A 17,567-nucleotide genomic window follows, 5' to 3' on the forward strand; every position below is an offset into this window, starting at 1 on the left:
TCTGGGTCAATTTGGCCGCTAATAGAACTTGACTTAGATGTTATTGCCTTACACATTTTCATGAAGTTTGGTGAAGATCTGATGACAATGGCTTGACTTATTGAACGGAAACTAATCCGGATGGACGGATGGACTTACTAACCCACTAACTAACAGACTGTGCTATTTTAATATGTTCTGGGGGCATAACAATAATATGGATCTCCGGAACTACATGTATTGTGTATTGTCAGTATAATGAGTATATGACAGTCATTGATTTCCCATAAATGTTGTGGCCTATCTTTCACTGCCATTGACTAATGATAGTGTCTGTAAATAAAAGTACAGTCAGAAAATATTGCTATATGAGTTACTCTGCTGTGCATCTGTTATAGCGATTGAATCATGATTTGGTCAGTAAAATACAAGTACAATTGGTTAATATTACTACTATATGGGTGAGCATATTGTAACATGAAATGTAACACTTAACACATGAACTTAAATTAAGAGTTTCAGTAAATAAAATATTTTTATGATGCTAAATTCTTGAAAATGGCTTATAAATGTGCTTGTTATGTTTTATAGAACCACATTTGTGTAAATGCTACCAACATGTGGCTGCAGTGGACATTGCCTTGACAAATGTACTGCTTTCCACTTGTATCCATAATACTTTAGAAGTAATTGTAGCAACATTTGTTGTTCTCACATATTTTGGGATAGTCTGGACAGCATATTTGAAACTCCATCTTTTATAGTTGCATAAGGCTTATAAGACGCATTCTATTCTGCATTTAAGACCACCCAAACAATTTTTAAGTAGTCAGTACATAGTTTAATAACTGATAAGTGACTGCTTCAATCTGTGACAAGTCATTCAATGCTTTAATAATACAATGTATGGCATATTAAATTGAAAATTTAAGTCACTGCTACATTTGACTACATATCAGTCACGTTATGACATGTCATTATGCATTTTATAACATGTCACTGCTACATTAGATGACAAGTCTTGCACTTAATATGACAGGTCAGTACTACATTTGATGCCTTATCACAGCTACAAATTGAGACACATCAGTGATAAATTTTATGACAAGCCATTCACTGCTTATGATAAGTCACTGCTACATTTTATGAGTCACGCAATTTAATATGACATGTCAGTGCTACTTTTTTTTAAATTTCATCGCTTCACATAATAACATGTCTGTGCTACTTTTTCACTTGTGTTTGTACAAGTCGTTGCTACGTTCTATGACAAGTCACTCCATTTGAGCAAATATTAGCTAGAAAGCACTCAAAACCTTCACTGCAAAGTTCAACCTGCACTTTCTCCAGGTCATCTGCACTCGTGGCTGGAGTGATGAGCGTATATGTACAACCACCTCCCCCTGCCCCGGTCAATTTCGAGTGCAGTCCGTGTTTTAGCGTGATTTCACAGATTCTATTCAGTCTGTGGTGGCTCACACCCATGGCTTGCAGAAGATTCTGATTGATATCAATGAGTGTCTGAAAGAAAATATGCAGAAAAATAAGAGATGTTCCAATCAGCACGCTGGACTGTTGAATTTCTATTTTAAGAGACAGTGACTTTGACCCCACTGGCCAAAAAATGCTGTCCTAACATAGGTCTGCATGTAAGCTACCTTCACACACACAATTACAGAAAAATACAGTCATCCAAACTTAAGTTTTTAAATGCAAATTAATTTTTTATTTATATAGCAGTGACCTTTACTCCACTGGCTCCAAATACAATCCCTTGCTAGATTGACATTTGACATACCTACATACAAAATTTCAGCACAACATCTCCATCAGAACTGAAGTGATTGAACACAAACTCTTTATATATCTTTAGCAACAGCGACCTATGTAGACCCCAAATGCAACAGGTCTAGGTCTACATGTCAGCTAGAGTATAAAAATGTGTTGCATGCAAACCCATTACATTAAATTTTTGAAGTGAAATAAGAGACCAAATTCTTCTTAATTGCAGTTATTGGCATTGGACCTTGAATGATGATCCCCAAAACATGATGAAGTTGAATATGTGTAGAAGTTACAGTGCTATAAAGCACTGCAAACTTAAACCTACATTACATCTTGCGGGCATCCCATGTGTGCCTTCTACCTATGAGTGACCTTTGAGCAGCGGCACAAGTGTTATGCAGACATGCTTTCTCCACATCGTGATTACTTAATGTTGTAGTAATTTATATAACAATCCTGATAAAAGATGCAGTTGAAGTCAAGACTAGCTTTACTTTTTCTGTGTTTGACCATAGACCTCAAAGTGCGGCCGCATCTTTTGATCTATGGAAACAGGTTTAATGAAAAATAAAACACATCTACATGTCATGATCAATGTTAATTGCGCAGGTAATGTATTAATTTAAAACTAATCTTATAAATGATGTTACAGTCTGGACCAACTGTTTCATGGAAATACATGTGTATTTGATTTTTGACCTTTATTGTGAATGTAACCTTTGAGCTTTGGACAAAAGTTTAGTGTGCACAACACAATTTTTGCACGTTGTGTATTTGAGGTATGTTATTAAAACATGGTAAGATATTACTAAAGATATTGTAAACAAAAAAGAGTACCTCTAATATTTTAAAGGAATCTTTTTGTGTTGGGCTGTTATTTTTCAGTTCTTCAAAACTCAGCAGGCACTGGGCTGTAACCCCTTCAACTGCTTCCATGATAGGTCCAAACACATCGGGCATCTGCGGACAAAGGCAAAACTTATACAGCCAATGTTTGCTATACATGAGTAGTGAAAAATGGGCATTAATCAGGAACAAGAGGGCCTGAAAGGCCCAATGGTGCTCACCTGAGATTCAGAGGAACTGACCTGTTCTGTGCAGCCCAAGATGTCATTAGAACAAAATGTTCTTACCAACTTTCATGACTAATGAACACCCTGGCAGCCACCTTTTTCAACAGACCAGAACCATTTTCATATACATCCAAGATATCATTGGGACAAATCATCTGACCAAGTTTCATGATTATCGGACAATAAATGTGGCCACTAGAGTGTTAACAAGGTTTTACAAAAGCATGATATAAAGCCATATTAGGAAAAATGCCCTTCCCCTGGTGGCCATGTTTTTCAAGCAATCGAAACCATTTTCGAACTCATTCAAGATATCATAAGGATAAATCTTCTGACCAAGTTTCATGAAGATCGGAAAATAAATGTGGCCTCCAGAGTGTTAACAAGGTTTTACTATAGCCATATAAGGAAATATGCCCCACCCCCTGGCGGCCATGTTTTTCAACCAACGGGCATCATTTTTTAACTTGTCCAAGATATTATTGGGATGAATCTTCTAACCAAGTTTCATGAAGAGCGGACAATAAATGTGGACTCTAAAGTGTTAACAAGATTTTACTATAGCCATATAGCCATATAAGGAAAAATGCCCCGCCCCTTGGCAGCCATGTTTTTCAAGCAAACGTAACCATTTTCGAACTCATCCAAAATATCATTGAGACCAATCTTCTGACCAAATTTCATTTAGAGCGGACAATAAATGTGGCCTCTAGAGTGTTCACAAGGTTTTACTATCACCATAAATAGCCATATAAGGAAAAATGCCCCGCCCCTTGGCAGCCATGTTTTTCTAGCAAACGTAACCATTTTCGAACTCATCCAAGATATCATACAGACCAATCTTCTGACAAAATGTCATGAAGATTGGACAATAAATGTGGCCTCTAGAGTGCTTACAAAGTTTTACTATAGCCATATAAGGAAAACTGCCCCGCCCCCTGGCAGCCATGTTTTTTCACCGATCTGGACCATTTTCGAACTTGTTTGAGATATTAATAAAACCAATGTTTTGACCAAGTTTCATAATGAATGGGCAAAAATTGTGACTTCTAGAGTGTTCACAAGGTTTCTCTATAGCCATATAAGGAATACTGCCCCGCCTCCTAGCAGCCATGTTTTTCAAGGGACAGGAACCATTTTTTAACTCAACCAACATATCATTTAGAGAAAAGATTTTGACAAAGTAACATGAAGATTGGGCATCAAATGTGACTTCTACAGTATTCACAAGGTTTTTCTTTTTTTTGACCTAGTGACCTAGTTTTTGACCCAGCATGACCCAGTTTCGAACTCAGTTGAGGTATCAATGGCGCAAATGTTCTGACCAAATTTCATGAAGATCAGACAATAAATGTGGCCTCTAAAGTGTTCACAAGGCACAATGTTGACGACGGACAAAAGGCGATCACAAAAGCTCACCATGAGCACGTTGTGCTCAGGTGAGCTAAAAATGTAAAAGGATTGAATATTATTTGGAAATAAGGTCTATGAGCCTTTCATTTTACACATCTAAACAATCGACAGCAAGTGAGGATAAGCCTACTTATTCTAGCATCTTTCCAAGTGGCAATTTAAGTTTATGCATACACACAAACAGGTATAATACATTGTACAGATAAAAAGTGTCCTTAAAACAAGGGTAAGCACACTGAATGTCAGTGAACTCAACAAGAGCACCACATAACGGGTGCCACGCTCGGCTACGGATGCAGTTTTGAATAAATGAAAGCTTTTCAGATTATTTTTTTTTAAAGGTCACAGTGACCTTGAACTTTGACCTAGTGACCCAAAAATGGGTGTGGCATGTAGAACTCATCAAGATGCATCTACATATGAAGTTTCAAAGGTGTAGGTGGAAGCAATTTGTTTTAAGAGCCAACGTTCCAAACCTTAACAAAATGTTTAGGTTTTAGCAAGACGCAGACGTCGGGCGACACGACGAGCTGGCTATGACAATACATCGGGTTTTCTCCGAAAACTAAAAATGAGTGTTGTGTGTCAAAAAAAATTACGGAGGTAAAAACAAGGTAGAAAGCCTGATAACACACACAACCTCTTAATTAATTATGACCTTTCTGTTATCATGAGCCATATATAATTGATTGACGAAACACATCATCTTGAATAATATTATTTAAGCCAATATATACCCAAAGCTCATTATGAATAATAACTGGCCAGACAATAGCAAATAGTAGCAAGATAATTGTATTAAAGGAATTTAAGTTATACACACAGATTCCACTGTAACAATTAAATTGAGGGATAGGGTTTTTATGTGTGATACGTTTTCAGATAAAGATTTATTTAAAAAAATCCTTCATGCATGAAAAAGGTATGAACTGGAGACAAAATCATGAGAGGGTAGCACTTCATGTCTTTCTCTGATGTTTACTTTCTTAAGCATACCATGTCTTTTCTTTCTTTTACTTTTGCTACCAATGTCTTTGTGTTCTTAGGAATGCCTGTACTGGTAACTAAAATCTGCAGGTTCGGGATTCTGAAATAAAAAACAAGTTTCATTATGAAATTAAGCAGTTTTAAGAAGTTCTTCAAAATTGTGGTGGACAATAAAAAGCAAGTGAAGTCTTGTAAAACGATGTATAATACTAGTAAGCCATCCAAGCATATTAAAATGCTCCAACCTGTTATACATTTCCTACATGGAAACAAACATGAAATGTGTTCTTACAATCAGACCAATGCATTTCTGAAAGCGTCTAGGACTGGCAGACAAAAAGTCTACTTTTTTCTCTTTTTTGGACCAAAAAACAAGAGATTGTCAAGCAATATGGTCCCCTACCGGTGAAACTCCACCATTGTCAGTATTTTTATTTTTTTATTTTTATATGTTGACATAGCAAACAGAATTTTTGACATAGGAACAACATGAAATGACGTGCATAATCTCCATATTGCCATCTATCCATGTTTCAAGTTTCATGAAAAAATATGAAGAACTTTTTAAGTTATCGCAGGATCCAGAAAAGTGTGACGGACAGACTGACAGACAGAGCGCATTAGAAGGCAAACACTTGATTTTATATTTGATTATTGGTATATCGGTTGCATTTTAAGAACAATATAATTATGTTAAAACACAGTGCTGCAATAAAGAGAGGAACAGATATAAATCTAGGTATATCTTACTGTCCAAGATGAGTGATTGTTTTGTTCTGAAATTTTATAGCACCTCCTGAAAAAAGACATGATAAATAATAACTAAATGAAAATAAATAAGTCATTGGAATACTTATAATTATATGAAAACAATTGTTTAATTGTATTGTTAAAGCAATAAAGACCCAGTATTTAACATTTTAACAATAAACCTTTGCATATCGAAATATAATACTGCAACCTTAACCAACAAAGTCTGCAATAAAAAAAACCTGAAAATGTTATTAAGCAGTCACTAAACAACAACCAAAAATTCAATATACCAAAACATGCTACAGAGTTGTCTATCCCTGATGGTGTCCCATGCACTATTCTCTCCCCTTCGAAGGCCCACTTATTTATAAGGTCAAGGTCACCTTCATTCCATATCCATTCATCATCTATAAATGTACCTAAAACACAATTCATTTTCAAAGTTGAAATTTGTGAATTTAAATCAATTTATGATGATGTTCATTATACCCTTAATGGAATAAAAATATTAAAGATATCTGCACACAAATCACATTTGTGTTCATATAAAAATTCAAATCAGAATAAATACAAGAAAAGGTATCAAATTGGAAGATGCACATGCATGTGTTTACAACTTTTTTCATGTCCACACCTCCGACATATCCATGCTGCAGTAGAAGAGCTGCTGCTAGTGCCACGTTGAAACTGGCTGACGACCCAAGACCCGCAGCTATGGGCAACTGGGTGGTCACGGATACGAGAAGACCTGAAAGAAGGCTAAAAGGACACACTCTACTAAAATTACTAACATCTTCATCTAAATGAATTTGACATAAGATAATTGATTGTCCGTGTATTAAAGGTTGAAAATGAAGCGACTGGTACAACAAAATACAATAAATTGCTGCATTTTCAACACAATATGCACCCAAACACTATAATTCAATGATACAATTCTATAATTCAATCAATTATAGGATGTTTTTGTAGTGTAGATAATCTAGTGCAGCAATATTGTGATTATTCATAGATATTTAAACTCTGCCTCGGTATAAAAAGGGCCAATATGGCATTTTATCCCTCACCTGCATAATACTGCAATGTGAATTGAGGAGAGGTAGTTTGTATATAAAGTCCATATTTACCTGTGGTCAGGTCACTTTAAATGAAAGGGTTATAATTTGAATGCATTGATCATACTTTTGTTGTGCAGTACAGTCTTTATGTGAAGATGCAACAGACACGTAGAAGTAGAGAAATATGAGTACAGCTTGCAGTTTCACATTGGATCTGTCCTTCCCCATGGCAGCTATCTGGACTAAGTCTTCGAGTTGTGTGTCACTTAGAGGCATAGGGTTGTTGATATCCACTGACAACATTCAGTAAAATACACATATTAAACATATGTAAAATTGGTCTCTACCATTTTTAGACCTATTTCATCCAAAGCCAGGCTTTTATTGGGAAACTTTCATTTTCCTTTCCTGGTTAGAACCAAACACTGGTGATAATGTTTAGAAATATTCAAATAATGTTTAAAATGATCTGACAACAGTGATTTTTTTGGCCAAAAATTACAGCCTCATACAGGCTTTTTTCCAATTACAAAAAGCAAAAAAAAGCGGTTTCTCAGTGGCAAACAGTGACATTTTTCCCCAAAAATCTGACCTTAAATTGCCCCCAAAAAGCCAAACTTTTCCAATAAACTTAATAATGGGTTTGTTTATTATATAGCAATCTAATGACCTAGCATTTTATAATATACATTTTATAAAGCAGTTAAACATGCATAAAATACTGACATACTGTTATTTATAATCATATTAATAATGTTAAATATTTCCCCATTTCATGATCTATCCTGCTTTTTTTCCAAATAAACAAGGCACAGGCTGTATAATATAAAGCAAAAAAAAATCACTGGACTAATTAATTGGCAAACATCATTAGTACTTAACAATCACCATGTTATAATTTTCTGTTTGTTTCTTCATAAATAATTCCAACATAAATGCTTTTTGAATGCATTTAATTGAAATCATTTAAACACAAGAGGGCCTGAAAGGCCCAAAGTCGCTCACCTGAGATAACAAGATATTATTGGGACAAATCTTCTGACCAAGTTTCACGAAGATCGGAAAATAAATGTGGCCTCTAGAGTGTTAACAAGGTTTTACTATAGCCACATAAGGAAAAATGCCCCGCCCCCTGGCAGCCATGTTTTTCAACCAACCGGCATCATTTTTTAACTCATCCAAGATATTATCAGGATGAATCTTCTGACCAAGTTTCATGAAGATCGGACAGTAAATGTGGCCTCTAGAGTGTTAACAAGATTTTACTATAATAGCCATATAAGGAAAAATGCCCCGCCCCTTGGAAGCCTTTTTTTCAAGCAAACATAATTATTTTCAAACTCATCCAAGATATCACTTACACCAATCTTCTGACCATATTTCATGAAGATTGGACAATAAATGTGGCCTCTAGAGTGTTAACAAGGTTTTACTATAGCCATATAAAGCCATATAAGGAAAAATGCCCCGCACCCTGGTGGCCATGTTTTTAAAGCAACCAAAACCATTTTAAAACTCATCAAAGATATCATTGAGAAAAATCTTCTGACCAAGTTTCATGATGATCAGAAAATAAATGTGACCTCTAGTGTTAACAAGGTTTTACTATAGCCATATAAGGGAAATAGCCCCGCCCCCATGGTGGCCATGTTTTTCAACTAACCGGCATCATTTTTTAACTCATCCAGGATATTATTGGTATGAATCTTCTGACCAAGTTTCATGAAGATCGGACAATAAATGTGGCCTCTAGAGTGCTAACAAGATTTTACTAAAGCCTTAATAACAATATAAGGAAAAATGCCCCGCCCCTTGGCGGCCATGTTTTTCAAGCAAACGTAACCGTTTTCGAACTCATTCAAGATATCATTAAGACAAATCTTCTGACCATATTTCATCAAGATTGGACAATAAATGTGGCCTCTAGAGTGTTAAGGTTTTACTATAGCCATATAAGGAAAAATGCCCCGTCCCCCTGGCTGCCATGTTTTTCAACCAACCAGCATCATTTTCGAACTTGTCCAAGATATTATTGGGATGAATCTTCTGACCAAGTTTTATGAAGATAGGACAATAAATGTCGCCTCTAGAGTGTTAACAAGATTTTACTGTAGCCATATATAGCCAATATATGAGGAAAAATGCCCCACCCCTTGGCAGCCATGTTTTTCAAAGGTTACCATTTTTGAACTCATCCAAGATATCAGTGGGACAAATCTTCTGAGCAAGTTTCATAAAGATCGGAAAATAAATGTGGCCTCTAGAGTGTTAACAAGGTTTTACTATAGCCAAATAAGGAAAAATGCCCAGCCCCCTGGCGGCCATGTTTTTCAATCAACCGGCATCATTTTCAAACTCATCCAAGATATTATTGGGATAAATCTTCTGACCAAGTTTCATGAAGATAGGACAATAAATGTGACCTTTAGAGTGTTAACAAGATTTTACAATAGCCATATATAGCCATATAAGAAAAAATGCCCCGCCCCTTGGCAGCCAGGTTTTTTAAGCAAAGGTTACCATTTTTGAACTCATCCAAGATATTAGTGGGACAAATCTTCTGAGCAAGTTTCATGAAGATCGGAAAATAAATGTGGCCTCTAGAGTGTTAACAAGGTTTTACTATAGCCATATAAGGAAAAATGCCCTGCCCCCTGGCGGCAATGTTTTTCAACCAACCGACATCATTTTCGAACTTGTCCAAGATATTATTAGGATGAATCTTCTGACCAAGTTTCATGAAGATAGGACAATAAATATGGCCTCTAGAGTGTTAACAAGGTTTTACTATAGCCATATAAGGAAAAATGCCCCGCCCCCTGGCGGCCATGTTTTTCAACAAACCGGCATCATTTTCGAACTCGTCCAAGATATTATTGGGATGAATCTTCTGACCAAGTTTCATGAAGATAGGACAATAAATGTGGCCTCTAGAGTGTTAACAAGATTTTACTATAGCCATATATATAGCCATATAAGGAAAAATGCCCCGCCCCTTGGCAGCCATGTTTTTCAAGCAATGGTTACCATTTTTGAACTCATCCAAGATATCAGTGGCACAAATCTTCTGAGCAAGTTTCATGAAGATCGCAAAATAATGTGGCCTCTAGAGTGTTAACAAGGTTTTACTAAAGCCATATAAGGAAAAATGGCCCGCCCCCTGGCGGCCATGTTTTTCAACCAACCGGCATCATTTTCGAACTCGTCCAAGATATTATTCGGATGAATCTTCTGACCAAGTTTTATGAAGAACAGACAATAAATGTGGCCTCGAGAGTGTTAACAAGATTTTACTATAGCCATATATGGCCATAGTAGGAAAAATACCCCGCCCCTTGGCAGCCATGTTTTTCAAGCAAACGTGACCATTTTCAAACTCATCCAAGATATCATTAAAACCAATCTGCTGACCAAATTTCATGAAGATTGGACAATAAATGTGGCCTCTAGAGAGTTAACAAGGCAAATGTTGACGCCGCACAACAGACAACGGACAAAGCACGACGGACAAAAAGCGATCACAAAAGCTCACCATGAGCACGTTGTGCTCAGGTGAGCTAAAAATATGAAGAACTTTTAAAGGTATCGCAGGATCCAGAAAAGTGTGACAGACAGACTGACTGACAGACTGACATACAGACAGACAGACAGAGCGCAAACCATAAGTCCCCTCCGCTTTCACCGGTAGGGGACAAAAAATTAATGTAAGTCAATGACAGAAAATTAAGACACCTTAAAAATATAACATTTTTGTCAACGTTTTAATAATCTTGTGTATAATATCACTTGCCGACATGCTAGCATTTGTAATATTTGATTAAAACAAATTTGTGGTAAATCAACATTATAATGAGTATGTTCCTGATTCACATTTGATTATCAATCATTTTGTATTTTGTAAAAATTGACAACATATGGTTCAGATTAATAAGGAGCGTTTAGCACAGGCAGTTGATTGGCCTTCAGCCCTATTTCTACAAGTTAAAGGCCCGTCAAGGGTAACAGTGCTTGTAAAAGGCCCGTCAAGAGTCAAATTGCTTGTAAAAGGCCGGTCAAGGGTCAAAGTGCTTGTAAAAGGCCCATCAAGAGTCATATTGCTTGAGTGCTTGTAAATGGCCCATCAAGGGTCATAGTGCTTGTAAAAGGTTTGTCAAGGGTCATAGTGCTTGTAAAAGGCCCGTCAAGGGTCATAGTGCTTGTTAAGGGCCTGTCAAGGATCAAAGTGCTTGTAAAAGGCCTGTCAAGGGTCATAGTGCTTGTAAAAGGCATGTCAAGGGTCAAAGTGCTTGCAAAAGGCCCGTCAAAGGTCACAGTGCTTGTAAAAGGCCCGTCAAGGGTCACAGTGCTTGTATAAGGCCAATCAAGGGTCATAGTGCTTGTAAAAGGCCTGTCAAGGGTCATAGTGTTTGTAAAAGGCACGTCAAGGGTCAAAGTGTTTGTTAAGGTTTTAGACATTTTTCCTCACTTTAAATGTTGGAATAAATTAATAAAATAGGAAAAGTAGCAGGATAATTTGAACACATGGCAGGTGTTGAATTGGCAAAATAGTTTATAAGCTACAGCTCGCCTTAATTTATTTTTCTTAATCTCATCATGTAAACTTTCCCTAACTGTACACCACCCTCTATTTAAAATCAATGGCGATCACTATCTGAAAAGCAACCATAACACCATTACATAACAATGTAATACCAGTCTTAAAGTAACTTAAAAACAAACCATATTTCATTTTGGAGATATCTTGAAGCTTTTTCAGAGGCCAACATGCAACAAGATCAAGAGCTGCAAAGGCAATTCTAACTTCTTCAGATTTACATGGTGATAGAACAACATCACTCCGAAGGTTGACACTTGCTGCTATGGCTGCCTTAAATTGCAAAATCAGACAAAAATTATTAGATAAAGTCACAATGATGATATAATAAAATAAATCAGTATTGGCTTTTTCTACAAACAATAGGGAAGATGATCCATGGCTTTGGTTGTTTTCATTTAGAAAGAGTTCAACACTTTAAATCAGATTCAACAGTTTATTGACACTGAATTTTATCTGTTTTACAAAATAATGCCTCTGAAATGTCATGGACCTAAAGAGGAGAAAAACAGTAATTGTCAAGTATGTTCATGGACAATGGACCAATATTGCTTTCTTTAATTAAAAAAATTTCAGTGTTTGGTTCCATAACATTTGAAGCAAAAGTAATAATTGCTTTTAAACTAACAATAGACCAGTTTCACAATACTACTGCTGTTGCTATTTTTAGATATCATGAAACATGTCTAATTTCAGAACGAGGCTGTACATTTAACATAATTTGGCGGAGAATATCGATGATTTTATTCCAGTTGTTTGTAGTTATTTACATTCTGGATTTTCATGAGCATTTACACTGGTAACAATAACGTCATACAATATATATGCATACAGGCATGTGTTAAGTCAATAAATTTATAAGTAAAAATATTTTAAAATTAAACATTCTTACACCTAAATAATATTTCCATGACATAATATTTAGTATCATTAGTGTATATTTATAAATTTTATTTTATCTTTATAAACATACAAGTTGCCAATCATCATCAGAGTAAAGATTGTGGTCATGTAAGAACCAATGTCTGGGCTGTCAAAATAATGTAGGAACCATTGTCCAGATTGTCAAAATAATGTAGGAACATACGCCAACTGTGTCCATCATTAACTTTATAGTTAAAGGGGTGTCAATTGGCCAAAATCTAAAATCCTGCAAATAGGCCTATCGTTTTGGGGCCAGAGCAAAAAAGGGTTAATAATTCATGTAGTTTGTTTACTATTGTATATAACTTTGTAAACAATATGTCAAAGTAAAATAATTTGTGTTTAAGATGACATTTTGTGACAATAATCTTAAAATTTCAGAAAAAAATCCTCTGATTTATATCAAAATCAAAATTAATCCTGAACTTTGATGTCTCTGTAGTTATAATGATTAAACTGGCTTATGTCTATAGAGTATTTAGTTTCTGAAAACTTACTTTCAATTTCAGTATTTGAAGTAAAGTTAGTGCTAAAAATGACTACGCAATACTAATACCAGAAGAAGACATGTCTGCATGTAGGTATCATATATTGTGTTTAATGACGAGACATCTGCTGCCAGTGGCTTATAAAAACTTGTTGTCATTTAATATTTGTTGGCACAGTATCCAATCCCAATGAGAAAATGGGTTTGTGCTGAGCACAGGGGCAACAAGAGCACCGCATAACGGGTGCCACGCTCAGCTGCGGGTGCAGTTTTGAATAGATGAAAGCTTGTCAGAATTTTTTTCATTTTTTTTTAGAGGTCACAGTGACCTTGACCTTTGACCGAGTGACCCAAAAATGGGTGTGGCATGTAGAACTCATCAAGGTGCAGCTACATACGAAGTTTCAAAGTTGTAGGTTGAAGCACTTAAATATTTGATTTTAGAGCCAATGTTCAAAACCTTGACAAAATGTTAAGGTTTTTGCACCACGCGGACGACGACGAACACGACAGGACACGACGAGCTGGCTATGACAATACGCTTTATGCTAATAAAACCACAGATCTATCAATAAACAAGACAGGTGATCGATCTTTGATAAAAATACTCAAACACAGAGCCTTAAAATGTTTGCAAACAATTGAATGAAACAAGAACTTCAATCTAGAACATTCATTTAATGCATAAACAATTAAAATGGGAAGCATATATTACTGCTAATTCTGACAATCTCATATTGTGTTGACAATATCATTACGTCGCAGAATGTTCAAAAGAGTGAATGGTTGAAATCAGATGCTGAACTATTAGAAATGGATACTCGTTCAGCCTTGTTCTGGTATTGTGCTAGTCACGTGACTTCGCCCTCTTATCAGTTTTGGCTGATTGTGAAAAGGGTCTATTAACTTTGAATTAATACTGAATGAATGATGATTTATAAAATGGTGCCTGTTGACAGTTTTTTAATTTAATCATTTAAAAATAATTATTTAAAATCATGGACGGTGTTTTCTATTTAGCACACTGATTAAAAACGTTTCTATTTTCTTTAATCCCCATGCAAAATAAATTTACAACAGTAATTAAGGCTCTGATGCTCAATTGGTAATTATCAGCTAGGGTACTACTTACATGTACTCCGGGTACTCTAAAGTATACTTACATGTACCCAGGGTACAGTAAATATTCTAAAACGTACCTGGGAATTTTAACGCTAAATTGGTCGTTGTCTATTTTTTTTTAATGAATTATGTTCACATTTATGTCAATTTTCTGTTAAATGGCCTCTATATTATCGTAACTCATACTCAAAAAGCTGTATATGTTGATGCAGTCTTTTTAAAGAGAAGTTTGTTTTAGATAAACAGTACTGTTCAACAAAAATCGGTAGCGCATTTTAAAACATCAGATTTTAGGCGGGAATACAACTCCGGTACAGTCTAATATCGACCTGGTATGTTTAAGTATATTTACCATACCCGGGGTACATGTAAGTATACTTAAGAGTACCCTGGGTACATGTAAGTATACTTAAGAGTTCCCGGGGTACATGTAAGTAGAACCCGAGCCGACAATGACCAATCGAGAGTCATTAAGAAATTAACCAACAAGTACATTTATTACAGATGCACAACCATTTGGAAGGATGTCTTACTTTTTTTAACCTTTAAATAAACGTTGTATCTATCTATCTATCTCTGTATACTGCCAACCGCTCTTTCGAGTATTATAGGCAGGAAAAAGGTGCGCGTCAGAAACATTAGTGAAAGTGAAAAGCAAAAGGGACCCAACAAGGAATATTGTTGGGTAGTGAGACTAAAAAGCTTGAAATCTCCAGAAGAATGGAGATAAATCAAGTGGTTAAAAGAGTTGGGTGAAAGTGACAGTTAAAAGTGAGGGTTAATAAACATCATTTAAGAGACTAGTACCACACATTTACCACTGCCCTCTTAAACTTCGCTAGATCCAGTAGGGTAGCGATATCAGCTTTGAGCTTGTCCCATAGTGTGATGCTGTGTGGGAAAAATGAGTAATAGTGGTAGAGTGATCCTGTCTGTACCTTTTGTAGATATAGTGGGTGCATGTGTCTAGTGAAGCGGATTGGTGCTTGTATATATTATGGGAGAGGTATGGCAAAAAAGGTTGTGATAGATTTTGTAGAACATGATGAGTCTGCTGTCATTTCTGCAATCTGCAAGCGATCTCCAGCCTAGATCTTGTACCATGGCCGAGACACTAGAAAAGGGAGAATAATCTCGCTGCACCCAGCGTGCAGCCCGGTTCTGCACGCTTTCCACTTGATTGATGGCAGTTTTGGTCCATGGGCTCCAGACAGTGGAAGCGTACTCAACTTGTGGTCGTACCAGAGACTTGTATGCGGGTTCTTGTAACTTTTTATTTTGTGTTGTAATGTTCCTTTTAATGAAGCCTAGTGATTTGTTTGCATTTTTGTGTTTTATAGCTGAGGTCAGAAGAGAGATCGAGTCCAAGAAATTTAGCATCAGAGACAGATTCAAGAGCCTGGCCATGGAGAAAGTAACTGTGTTTAATGCCGTTGTGTTTCCTTGTGATGTGTAGGACCTGGCATTTGGAGGGGTTAAATTCCATGTTCCACTCTTGTTCCCATTCCTGTAGCTTGTCATGGTCTTGCTGCAGGGATGCGCAATCTGAGAGAGAGTTGACGGTAATGTAAATAGCCGTATCATCTGCAAAGAGGTGGACATTGGATTTGGTGACAGAAGACGCCATATTCTTGGAGGAGATAGAGTTTCAGATGGTTCACCATGTCAAAGGCCCTACTGAAGTCAAGAAGGATGAGATCAGTTTGGCGGCCTGCTGATAGGTTGTTGACAAGCTGGTCCGTTAACTCAATCAGTTGTGTCTCACAGGAGCGTCGGTCTCGAAAGCCATGCTGGAGTTCATACAGAATGTTACGGGTGTTGAAGTGCTTGGAAAGGTGAGAAGCAATTACATGTTCTAGGGTTTTACAGAGGGTACAGGTCAAAGAGATAGGGCGATAGTTTGCCGGGTCATAGGTGTCTCCTTTCTTATAGACAGAGCATACATTTGCCCTGGCCCATTCACGTGGGATCTCACCAGTTGACAGGGATTTCTGAAAAAGAATTTGGATGAAGTCAGATAGCTCATGTCGCAGCTCCTTGAGTACCACTTGTCTAATCTGGTCTGGGCCTGCCGCTTGTCTACCTTTAGGTTGCCTAGGAGTTTGAGGATGCCCACTTTACTGACTGAGATGTCCTCCATCCGGGGATAACCGAGGACCCGCTGGGCTATCCATCTACGTAGCTTCTGCAAGCAGGCCTGCTTCAGAGATAGGGGGGGGTGGTACCTGAAAATACAGACTGAAACTGTCTATTCAAAATATTTGCCTTTTCTTTGTTATCTGATTTAGGGGTTCCAGTGAGTTGGTCTTTTAGGGGAGAGATAGTTTGTGAGTCTTGTTTTGAGTTTTTTAGGAGAGTGTACAGCTTCTTTGGAGAAAATTTGCCTTCCTCAATGTTGTTCGCTGCAATGTATAGGATATCTTCCAAGTAGGAGTTGTGGGCTTGTTTTATTTTATTTCTAATTATTGTTTTAAGATTTTTAACTTTTTTCCAGATTGGACTGTACTTTTTTTTTTTTTGTATTTTGTATATTTGGCATAGAGCATGTCTCTCTTGTGAGTTAGCTTTTTGATAACTTTTATGACCCATGGGTGAGACTTTTTGGACCCAATTTTCTTGGTCGGAATAAACCTGGAGATTCCATCCTCTATCATGGATTTGAAGCGACTCCATAGTTCCTCGACTGTGAGTGTGTCCGCTTGCAGAAGGGTATTTTGGGTAGCATCCTGTATGTTACATGTATTCCCTAAATGCAGGCCAATTTGCCTTTTTATAGAGACGGCAGGTTCTGGGGATCTGTTTAAGGATTGTATGCCTCGCTTTGACAGTTGCCGAGACAATATCATGATCTGAGATTCCTGGTACTATCTCAACTCTCTAAACAAGTGTGTGGTCTGTAGTAAGGAACAGATCCAGGATGTTTCCTTGCCGAGTACTTTAGCTCACCATCTGGGTGAGGCTAAAGTCTTCAATGACCTCTAGAAATTTGTCATATACAGAGGAGGTGATGCATCCTGGTTTAGGGGATGGTGTGTGCTCTGTATCCCAAAGGAGTTTGGGGAAATTGAAGTCTGCATTATTACGCTTTTGCATAATAGTGCAAGAATTCCCTATAAGCATCATAAATAAGCCAGGCCTAGTGAAAGGCGTCATATTTCAATAGTTTAATTTGGGTAGTGCAATGAAACCTCACATCGGTGCGTAACACTAACAGTCCGTTCACGAATGACACAGATTATTTACCTTCCCATAAACGACCGCATGCTCACCGAACAATATAATCTTCCCGGGAACTGAAATTTTTAAAGCCATTTTATGATTTGCAGACCTCGTTTCATAGAATTTTGTGAAGGGAATATCTGTTACGGAAGAAGCATGATTTTAGTTTGTCT

The 17,567-nt window shown here is 36.9% G+C and overlaps 1 protein-coding gene across 2 annotated transcripts; it reads right to left on the reverse strand.

Moving 5' to 3' along the window:
* Positions 1-797: 797 nt before the first annotated feature.
* LOC127844023 (mevalonate kinase-like) lies at positions 798-17,567 on the reverse strand. 2 transcript variants are annotated; one of them, XM_052373982.1, is made up of 9 exons: positions 17,419-17,567; positions 11,768-11,915; positions 7,173-7,341; positions 6,625-6,749; positions 6,281-6,409; positions 5,988-6,033; positions 5,247-5,337; positions 2,602-2,724; positions 798-1,500 (listed from the first exon to the last, which is right to left on the reverse strand). In XM_052373982.1, exons 1-9 carry the CDS (start codon positions 17,485-17,487, stop codon positions 1,237-1,239), a joined length of 1,164 nt encoding a protein of 387 aa, XP_052229942.1. In that variant the 5' UTR covers positions 17,488-17,567; the 3' UTR covers positions 798-1,236. The 2 variants fall into 2 exon arrangements, with proteins under 2 accessions (XP_052229942.1, XP_052229937.1); XM_052373977.1 differs by having other exon boundaries at positions 6,595-6,749.

The sequence above is a fragment of the Dreissena polymorpha genome, chromosome 1 (assembly GCF_020536995.1).
Source record: "Dreissena polymorpha isolate Duluth1 chromosome 1, UMN_Dpol_1.0, whole genome shotgun sequence".
Taxonomy (NCBI): Eukaryota; Metazoa; Mollusca; class Bivalvia; order Myida; family Dreissenidae; genus Dreissena; species Dreissena polymorpha.

Coding starts and splice junctions, on each gene's coding strand:
- LOC127844023 (XM_052373977.1), bottom strand. CDS start 17,487: ATGGCTTTAAAAATTTCAGTTCCCGGGAAGATTATATTGTTCGGTGAG. Junction 6,410..6,594: donor GAAAAAAGTTGTAAACACAT/GCATGTGCATCT, acceptor ATTGTGTTTTAG/GTACATTTATAGATGATGAA. Junction 2,725..5,246: donor TAAAAGAAAGAAAAGACATG/GTATGCTTAAGA, acceptor CTTTGTCCGCAG/ATGCCCGATGTGTTTGGACC.